Source organism: Gavialis gangeticus, unplaced genomic scaffold (genome assembly GCF_001723915.1).
Source record: "Gavialis gangeticus isolate Ggan-Ray unplaced genomic scaffold, GavGan_comp1, whole genome shotgun sequence".
Taxonomy (NCBI): Eukaryota; Metazoa; Chordata; order Crocodylia; family Gavialidae; genus Gavialis; species Gavialis gangeticus.
In genome coordinates, this window is record NW_017729022.1 from 71,301,308 (window position 1) to 71,311,908 (window position 10,601).

General features: G+C 43.8%; 1 protein-coding gene across 3 annotated transcripts in view; it reads left to right on the forward strand.

Moving 5' to 3' along the window:
• Positions 1-10,601, forward strand: part of LOC109296122 — a 215,534-nt gene that overhangs the window by 156,537 nt on the left and 48,396 nt on the right. For 2 of the 3 annotated variants that reach the window (XM_019515354.1, XM_019515357.1), the window contains exons 7-8: positions 400-618; positions 8,145-8,245. In XM_019515354.1, coding sequence (XP_019370899.1) covers positions 400-618; positions 8,145-8,245 — 320 coding nt within the window. The remainder of the gene's footprint in view (positions 1-399; positions 619-8,144; positions 8,246-10,601) is intronic. The other variant, XM_019515355.1, reaches the window with a different exon arrangement.

Genomic DNA, 10,601 nt, shown 5'->3' on the forward strand with positions numbered 1-10,601 from the left:
CAGCAAAATCTAACTGTGTGCTGCATGCATGGTGCTGTATGGTCAGTTACTTCACCATGCTTAGTACTTCCAAAAGGAAGTACTAAATCATGGCATTGTAGCAACGTCACTGTACGGAGACGTGTAGTTGCACCCTTTGTAGAGGTTGTAATTGAACAGATGGGCTGCAAAGGCAATGGAGATTCATGCTTTCAGTATTTAATTTTCTTCTGTTTCAATTTTAGGAATCTAGAATGGAAGTGATTCTATTCTGATTGTATTGACTATTAACCAATGTTTTCTTCTTCCCAATAAGGCTGCTATTTGCAAGTGAATTTACCTTATCCCAGTGCGTCACATACTTCTTTTCAGACCCAGTCAATATAACTTACTGGAATCATCTCTCTTGTTTTGGAACAGAAGCTTCCCAAAGAGCAGTGTCTTTGAGTATTGGATGTATAAGTGAAGATGAATCTCTTACTGAAGTCAGATTTTCCTTGTTGGATCACCAGAACTGGGAAAAGGCAGATCAAGACACTGGTAATCAGAATAATATGAAGGAATGGGGCAATGCCATAGAAGACATTTCAGCACTTAAGATAAAAAATATTATTGGATTTACTGCCCTAGATGCCAATGGTAAGAAGATATTTAAATTCAGGTATTCATGTAATAACATTAGATAGAGCAAGTTATTAGTTTAAACCATGCCATGATTTTGACAATAATTTGTATTTTTCTCAGAGATGCGTACCACCCAATTCTGTGGAAATGTGAAATAGCTAGGAAGCTGGTTTAAGAATCTCCCTGTGGGTTTCTCTAGTGTAAAGAGAACCCCTGGATGAAGCAGTGCAGATGTAGCACTTTCAGGGAAGGAGTTATACCAAAAACTGGCACTCTGGCACCAAAATTTATATAGGAGATTTAGGTTATTCTTGATAAGCTTATTTATTTTTACTTAAGTGCAAAATAATACACCAATAAATAATATTGAGATTAAAATCCTTGGATTCCTGTGACTATTATGCTATTTAAGCAGAGTAGTCACAGAGAGCATGTTGGAGTGTGGTAATTACAGACTTCAGCATTACATGTATCAGCATCCCTGTGCTGAAAAATGAAGGCAGAGGTGTTTTAACTAAAGCTCATTCAATGAGCTTTAGTTAAAGCACCCCCACTGCCATTTTTTAGCATGGGGATGCAGATACATTGATGCTCTGAGCACTTTAATTACAGCAGGTCTTGGAGCCACACTAATTAAAGTGCTCTCCCCTGCTCCACTCCTAGATCATGTATATACATGCCCTCCATTGTGAGGTACTTGGAAAATGCACATTAGCCTGTCTTAAAGAGTATGGGGCATTTCTACACATGCTCTGGGAAGGGTGGGGAGGCACTTTAATTAGAGCAACTCCAAGACTGTCTTATGTATCAGCGACCCTGTGCTGAAAAATGATGGCAGGGGCACTTTAACTAAAGTTCATCAAATGAACCTTAGTTAAAGTCCCCCTGCCACCACTTTTCAGTGCAAGGATGCTGATACACGTGATGCTGGAGTCTGCTGGAATGTGGTAATTACCATGTTCCGGCAGACTCAATTAATCCAACACGCTGTAATTACAGTGCTTAAGAGCAGCCTCACTGTACGTGTGATGGTTAATGAACATTAGCTTATTTTAATATGCATTAACTAAATGGCATTATTTTAAAGTGACCTCTTAATGCACATTAAAATAGGCTAATGTGATATAGATATAGATATAGACATATAGATGTGCCCTAAGGCAAAGTCCCTTGCCAGAGGCTACTTAATAGTAATGAAGTGAGAGGTATAGTACTCTCATGGATTAACAAATGGTAAGGGCCATGTTTGGGGGTGGGCACCTCATCTGTACAGTGTGCTGATCAGAGACTGCTGTGCTGAGAAGGTGTATGTCTTACCCTTGCACTTTCCTGCTTGTGCTGTCACTTTTTGTAGAGGGCCTGTTCATTTGTAGTGAGGCAGAGCAAGCTATGGCCCTAAGGAACCTAAACTGAAGGTTTAAGGGTAGAAACAGACATTGCTTTTCATCATCTTTGTGTCACCATGACCATTTTTATCAGCTGATTAGTGGCCACAACCCTGGGACTGTGTACCACACTGGAGTGTCCCAGTTTTCCCTACTTCCAGAGATTTGCCCCTGGGATCTCTAGGGCATGTCTCTGGAAGTGGGGAAAGTTGGGGTTCTTTGGCTGCAGAGATTACCCCTGGCAATCTCCAGGTTTCCTGGAGATTACTGGGGTGGAAGGAAAGAACACATTGCCCATTGGCCCACAAGATCAATGGGCAGGTCAATGGCTGATGTGTGTTTTGCCCAATGAAGCAGAACTGCTGTGCCAGGACATATGTCTAGTCTAAAGATGTCTAAAAGAAAGGGCTGAAAAATGGCAAGTTAGAAAGATATAGCAAGTCAAGTGCCTTTTTACTAAGTGTGCCTACCTGGCATGTTTATGCCTATAACCCTTATCTCCTGTTATAGGTAGAATGGAAAATGTGTGTTCCTTACCATTATGGCTGCCTTTCTATCAGTTATTTTAATTTAATCTTCGTTTAAGAAAGCCATTAAAGACCTGGTTCTACAAACACTTTCTTGTTACCACATGTAGCAACCATGCTTGGTAGGAAGACTTTGTAGGATCAGGCCAGTAATGATTTTATTGATAGAAGGACCATCATAACATTAAGGAAACGCATGATCCATCAACCTATAATAGGAGATTATTTACAATAACCCTAAAATGTTGAAATACTGCATATATAACTGAGGAATTTATGGGCAGATTCATCAGTTATACTTATCCAGTTGATATTATGGACTTGTATGAGTGTTACTGAAAGGAGAACTGGGGCATTAACTACAATTTGTATCTACACTAAAATTAGCTTCTCCATATTATGTTCAGTACTCATCATACATGCCCTGTATCATTATAGTAACTTAAAGTTCGAACACAGAGGCATGTCTTGTCTTAAATTTCTTCCTAGCTTTATTCTGTCCCTAAGGGTTACTGCTTTAGAGTATCACACTGGTATGAAATATATTTTGAGGCTTTTGTCAGCTTTGGTGTCCAGCCATCCACTGCATGTGATAAAGCAAAATACTTCTGGCAATCACCAGTACTAAAACAAAAATTTGTTATAGTTGAGATAAATTGGGATGTGGCCACAAACATAGCACACTGCTAATAAAGTTGGGAAGTTACCTATGTGTGCTAAATAATTTTTAAAGGTTTGAATTGGCAGAGGCAGAAAGAACAGAGAAAAATCAACAATTCAATCTTGGCTGAATTTTAACCCCCTAAACTTCCTGTCTCCATGACATAGCAAGTAGGTCTAAAGTAATTGTAGAGAAGATTAAGAAGGATACACTCTTGCAGTCTTAATTCTAAAAGGCTTGCATTACTCTTGACAGACAGAGAGAAATTGCATATGTGGGAATACAGTCACTATATAAACTTTGAATTTTTTTCTTAAATGGGTTTCATCTTGATAGGTTTAAAGTAGCTCTTCTCTATTGAGAGGATTCCTGGAGATAAGCTGTTTGACTTATGGCCCAATTCCAAAATAGAAAGATTACTGTAAATTGCCTTTTTGGAAGAAGAATGATGGCATTGATCATAAGTTGTTCAATTTATTTCTAATTTTGTTGATGGATGAATGTTGAGAGAGACTGGTTGCTGGAAAAAGACTCCTAGCAATCAACTATTTTCTATAAGACTTCTTATATTGTGTCCAACTTTCTGTAAATTGGTGACCTGGTGTCATTTCTCACATATATAAGGCTGCACCAGGCTTCTCAGCAGCTGTTTCATGCATTTGGATTTTGGTTATTTGGGGTGATCACAAGCTTACAGTCTCCATAGTATACCAAACACTGAATATTTTTAGAATTCCTGATTTGAACAGGACTTTTCCCAGAATTGAAGCTACATAATGGTGACTGTAAGGCAGGCCTCACACCTGATTTGTCTGAAGATGCTGGGGAGAGGTGATATGAAGCAGAGTAAGCAAAGATTGCAAACCATAAGAGCCAAGAGCAAGGCCAAGAAACTACCAGAAAGACTTGCCTTTCAGAACAGCAAATTATACCAGTTTTTGATGCACTGGAAGAAGGCTCACTACGGAGAAGTGCTGGGTTAGCACAACATTACTGCCTGGCTCCTTGAATCCAACAGCCAAATTCTATTCTGATTATTAGGTATCTACATGGATATAGAAACGTAAGTGTGAGTCTATTCCACCCTGTTCAAATCCTGAAAATCTATACTGCATCTACTTTTGTAATACACACTGGGTGCATCTACATGTAGAATGAATGCAAAGCAATAAACTCTGGCACATATTATGCCAATGTCTATTGCTCCTGGGGGTCAGCCTGCCAGCCTGGGGCTGCTCTGACTAGGCTCAGCGTATTGTGGAGGAGGTGGCTGGGAAACAAGACTGCTCTGGTGCAGGGCTAACCGGCAGGCAGCCCCAACACTGAAGCACCCTTGCACCCCAGCCAGGCTTGTCAGCATCTACACATGCCTTGTGGCACAGTAAAGAACTCCACCGTAGGATAGTCCTTTTATTTACAAGTCCTAACCTATGGCAGAATTGATTATTCTACTGTGGCTTAAGAGGGCCGCACATGTAGACTCCAAGTCTTTACTGCGGAACTAAGTAAGCAGCTCTGTAGTAAACATCTCATGTAGATGCATCCACCGACACCTTACTTTAAGACTGAATCACAAAAAAGCAGTAAGGAAGGCACACCCACCTTTTCCAATACCTGTTTTTCAGGTACTTGTACGTGGTAGAATAGAATTATAGGTAGATGCCTGTGTCCATTTATGCACTTAATAGGTGGAATAGACCTGTCCCCCATTCTCTGGGTCACGGGGTGGGGTCCTAGGAGTGGCCGTGATCTCTCCTAGTGCCCCCTACCGTGCCAAGTTGGTATAAATGCACCCTCGTTCTCACCTGCCACGTCTTTGATGGTATTAGTGTTATGGGAGGCTGCCTTTTCGATCCCTTGGACGCGGTACCCCAGTCTGTGCCCTGTCTTCACTGACCCCGTGCACTAAAGCCTTAAGGGTTATGAGTGGCTCCTACCACCCCCAATACCACGCCCCAAACTTCTCAGGTGTACTGGACGTTGTCTTATCAAACTTTCTTGCCGCGCCCTCCCAGCGCCCCCTTGCTTGCCTCATTATAGCCCGCACCCTCATGGGTTCCCGGGCTTGTTTTGCGACCGTTTAGCCTGCGCTCCAACAAGCGCTCCCTGGTCTCTTCTCACTGATGCCCGCGTTCCCTGCGGACGCTCTCTGGCTTCTCTTGCGACCGTGCCCCACCGGGGCACTCTCACCATCCCGCCCGCACTGGGGCCCTGCTTCATGAACAGGGCTCAGGTGGCCATAGCCATGCCTGGCCCCCAAATCCCCTCCCCAGGGCTCCTGTTCCTGTGCACCCTCCCCTGGGCTCTTCTCACGCTTGGGGCTCAGGTGGCCGTAGCCATACCTGGCCCCCTAAATCCCCTCCGGGTCTACAATTCCTATACGGCTCAGGCGGCCGTAGCCATGCCTGGCCCCCAAACCCACCTTTTTGGGTCTTACACCCCACTGGGGCTTCTCACTTGCCCCCACACTGGGGCTTTTCCCGCACAACACTGCTCCACTGGGGCCAGGGTCAATACACCCCAAAACACGGTGCCCTCTCCAGTGCCAGGAACCCCCACAGTACTGGGGAGCTCCTATGAGGCCTCCTCCAACCCCTACAGCCTCACCCAGGCCTCCGGTGTAACACCAAAGCAAAACCATAAGCCAATTGGCTACAACTCAAACTAAGCTTCCTGGCAAAATGTAAACCTCTATGCCACCTGGCTAATCATCAGTCAGATCCCTACCAGGGCATTCTCCTCTCAGTATCCTCAAGCCAAAGCTATCCAGGCCATCAAACTGCCTACTCCAGCAGAGCTCCTTCTCCCATGGATGTTAGTGGGGAACTGCCTGCTTGGCCTCAGCCTGGCTGTTTATATAGGCCAGGCCCTGCCCCCTTCTGGTCAGCTGACTGACTGCGGTTGCCCCAGCAACCAGCACCTGTACCTTTTCCTAGGAGCAGGGCACTTCAGTGCCCTGTGACACTCTGCATATTCAGAGGGCTCTGAGGACTGTGCCATGTGGTTGTGTTTGTATATGAGGACCCTTCAAATCTATTTGAGGGAGGCACAAAAAAAGTTCCCCAGGTTTAAGTAGCCCTAAACATTGCCTCCCCTATTAAAGTGTGCCTTAATAGTCCAAGAGAGGTTGGAAACTGTTATCTATAATTTCTAGTCAATAAAGCTATTAAATCCCTACTTATTAAGGGCATATTTATGTTGCATTGGGTGGTGCTGGAGAACCCACTGTGAAAACATGCCTTGTCCATTCACTTCTGTTCCACATGCACCACAGGCCCAATAAAATCACATCGCTGCTGTCATGAGTATGTCCATGACTGAGCTCAGCACTAGGCATGCCCTGGTTACACAGCAAAAAGCAGCAGCTGTGTGACAATTGTTTGGCATTCACCACTTGTGGAGCAGAGGTGAGTGGGTGGAGCGTTTTCACAGCATTGCTCCATAGTGGTGTCTGATGAGGTATGAATGTACTATTTGAGTGTTCTAGTAAAGCCTGTGTTACAGCTCTGTTGGGAGGGTGGAAAGTGGTAGCCACCTAAAAGTAAAATTCTGAGACCTTTTTGTCATTTGCTTTGTTGTTGTGGTCAGACATTAGATTATAATTTGGCTTTTGTCTTAAAACATTTAGCCAGATCTTAGTTATAGAGTTGATTGGCTTAGGTAAAATCTCTCTGTGCTTTGGAATGATCAAAAAAATAATAAAGGGCCACCTTCTTCAAATAGTCCTTAGAATTTATAAGGGTTGATTATTTTTCATATGTCTATGGTAATTTAACTAATTTGATTATTTAATTCCAATTCAGTGCTGAAACTGGCTTGCTGGTAGTTGATTTGACCTTGATCTGATTTAAGTTTGGCAGGTATATTGCCTTAGGTTTTGTTTAGAATTATCATCTTGATAATAAGGTTACTTGATTTTTATTTTAATTTGTTTAATGAGTTAATAACCTTTATAAAGCTGATACCATACTGCATATCTTTCAAAAGGTAATGCGAGTCCTGCAACTTTGAGGATCTGAAAGGTTATCAGCTCATCAGCCTAAAAGCTCTTTTTAATTAGTCTGTGGTTCTTATAATACCCAGTTTAAGACTTGGAGTAACATGCTGGATTTGCTGTGAAGGCTTACAATTTTTGTTATACTGAAAATCATTGCGGGGGTACTTTTTTAGATTAAGAAAAACCAAATTTAATAAGGCAAAGTCTAGTATACAACACAGGGAAACTCGTATCTTTTTTTGGCTAGGTTGTGAACTACTAATCTAAAGGTTCTCCATCTTTTTAGACTCGGAGAACCTGTCGGTAGACCATTGGAAAATGCCAGCTCTTAGTTTTCACTCGCTTTTTGACTATAGAAAAAATAATAGAGTAGTTCTTTTGGAAAAAACTTAGGAAGCCCACAGCCAGCTGTTTTTAACACTGTGGAATCCTATTTGAAATCTCTGGGTTTATCTTTTGAATCGTGTTTGCACACCTAACAGTGCTGTGTGGCATCTCAAGGCACCCCAGGGTGCTGCAGCACCCCGGGTGAGAATCACAGTACTAATCAGATTAGTCATATTGTTTAAGCAAATAACTACTTGCCCACATGAGTAGGGGCTTCACGATCTGGCCCTTCATTTTTCCCTGCATTTTTTTTTGTCTAATTTTGTTGGAATGTAGTTTTTTTCAGTGTATAAGGTTACATTTGTATTGGAATGGTAGTTGCTCGAATTGTTGCATATCAGTTATTTGTTCTTTGTAGTTAGTGGATTTTGTCTGTAGCCAAACAACTTTAACACTTTTTTTGTGTAGTAAATATGATGCTAATTTTTAAAAAAAGGAAGTAAAGCTCCTATATTTGGGATCAGAAGTTATTTTCTTCCTTGTTTCTTCTTACTAATACTAGCTGCTTTAATTCCTGGCTGCACTGCATTAATGTTAACCACTGTCCCTAGCACCGAATAGCAATTTATCATCTTTCTTGGCAGGCTTCCTGCTTCATCCTGCACCTGCCTTCTTGAAAGAAAACAAGACATCAGATACTTATTCAAATAATGGAATAGCTGATCAGCAGAGTATCTACACAATGGTAAGTTATCCATGATAAAAGAACAACTTTTTCATGCATTATATGTGACATATGCATCCTTTCTCTTAAGATTTATGACATTCATGACTCTTAGCATTGTTAATATAATCAAATCTTTTACAGCCTCGATGCAAAGCTTAAACTTATTGTCAGTAGGTTTCTGTATGAGAGTAAATCGGGCAATTTCATAAATGCTTTAAAACACCTGGACTCTTTCTGTTAATATAGGAATAGCAATATCATATATTCATTTCTCAAACCTTTGTGCAACTATGTCTCACTCAGAGGCACTGGGGACCCAAGCAAACAAAGTGGGGGAAAAAAGAAAACAAGTACAATAGTCATCTGAGCTTGATTCCATGTGTTCATATACATGTTATATAATTGACAGGACATGTATTGTATACTCAACACACAAATGAAGAACACAAAAGAAAAAAAAAAAGCCCTAAACCCCCCCATGAGTCAGCATATAAAGAAAACTGTGGGAACTATTCATTCATAGAACCGATGGAACTCCTTATCCCTGAACATCAAATGAGAGATCATACGGGTGAGGAAAATGGTCTATCTACAAATGCAGCTTGTTAGCCTTGATTGGCAAAAGATATGAAGCTGGTAGGGTGAGAGATACTGTAGGTCTCCAAAAAAAGAGGAAGAATAACCTAGTGGTTAGGGCACTGGGCTAAATTATGGGACACCTGAGGTCTAGTTGCTGCCCTGCTACAGACTCCTTGTATCATTTTGTGTAAGTCCCTTAGCTTCTCTGCGCCTCAGTTTCCATCTTTATAATGGAGGCCAATAATACTTTCATACACACTAAAATGTATACAAGTAGCTAAGAGAGATGGAGGACACCATTCAGTTTCCTGTGTCTGATTCAAAGCATTTCAAAAGTGAGACTAGGAACAATGCAGGCATATAATGATATCTGATACGTTAACTATAAAAAACGTCCATTAAAATGTAATTTTAAACACTGCATTTGAAATCATAGTTTTTAGAGTGTTGGTTGGATTCTCTCCAAGGCTGCTAGTGGTCTACCGCTTTTGTTAATGCACCTGAGGCTGCTTGATGTCCTTGTTTCCAGCAATAAGAGCTGCTTCACAATATTCACAGTATTAACTGGAAAGCTATGGGCAGTCTCATCAGTGGAGCCAAGTATTTAAACATGACCCTTCCCAATTAATGTTGAGGTATTTCAGGCAATGTAGCAAAGCTTGCGCTGCAGCTGCCTGTGTGGTACCTGATCTGTTGAACAGAAGACTTCAGTCTCTGGAGCTGTCAGTTTAGCAGAAGGGTGGACAGAATATGACCCGTGAGCCAGGTGTGGCCCACGGAGAGGCTTTATCTAGCCCCCAGTTGGCCTCTCCGTCCCACTTGGCGCAAGCACTGTCCAGCAGTGGTGCATTGTGCCGCCCCCTGGGGCAGCTCCACAGCTGGACTGCCTTTTTAGGCATACCAAGCAATAGCAGCTTCTTCCATCTGCCACTGCCCACAACCCCACAGTACCAGTGGAGACCCATGCCACGGCCCCGACCTGGCCTGCCCTGTACCTGCTCCAGACTCGCTTGCTCATGTTAAACAGCAGCAGTAGCACTGGCCACGGAAAAGTGGCCCTTCCCCCTCACCTCTGCCCAGCACTTCCTGCTACAACTGTCTGGAGTCCATGCCTGGGCTGCCCTGTGGCTCTGCTGCCATCACCACCACTTCTGGGCTGCCCCATAGGGCAGCAGTGGCAGCAGAGAGAAGATGCAGGGCAGCCCAGGCACAGGCTCTGGGCAGCTGTAGCAGGAAGCGCTGGGCAGTGGCAAGGGGGAGGGGCCACTTCCCCCCATGCTGAGCATCAGTTTCTGCCTGGCCGGCACTGCTGCTGCCACTTTTTAGTGCGAGCAGGTGAGTCTGGAGCAGGTGTGGGGTGGGGCAGGTCGGGGCTGTGGCATGGGTGGCAGATGGAAGAAGCTGCCACCACCTGCTCTGCCTACAAAGGCAGTCCAGCCATGGAGCCACCTCAGCCCTGCTGTGTACCCAGGGGGTGGCAGGATGTGCCACGGGCAGGCGGTGTGGAGCAGGCATGGGGCGAGCTGGGGTTGGGGCTGTGGCACAGGTTCCAGCTGGCTCACTCCTGTCAGGGTCAGTCCAGAGTGGGTGCAGGGTGGGCTGGGGCTGCGCACAGTTGGTGGTGGTAGGGAGGCACTGCAAGATGTGTTGGTTCCAGGCTTTTGTGGGGTGGGGGAAGGTGCTGACCAGCTCAGGGCGGTGGAGATGGGGAACTCCCATGCATACTCCACCATCCCCACACCCTCTGCCATACACGATTACACACCCAAAAACACCTCACACTCCCCACTGCACA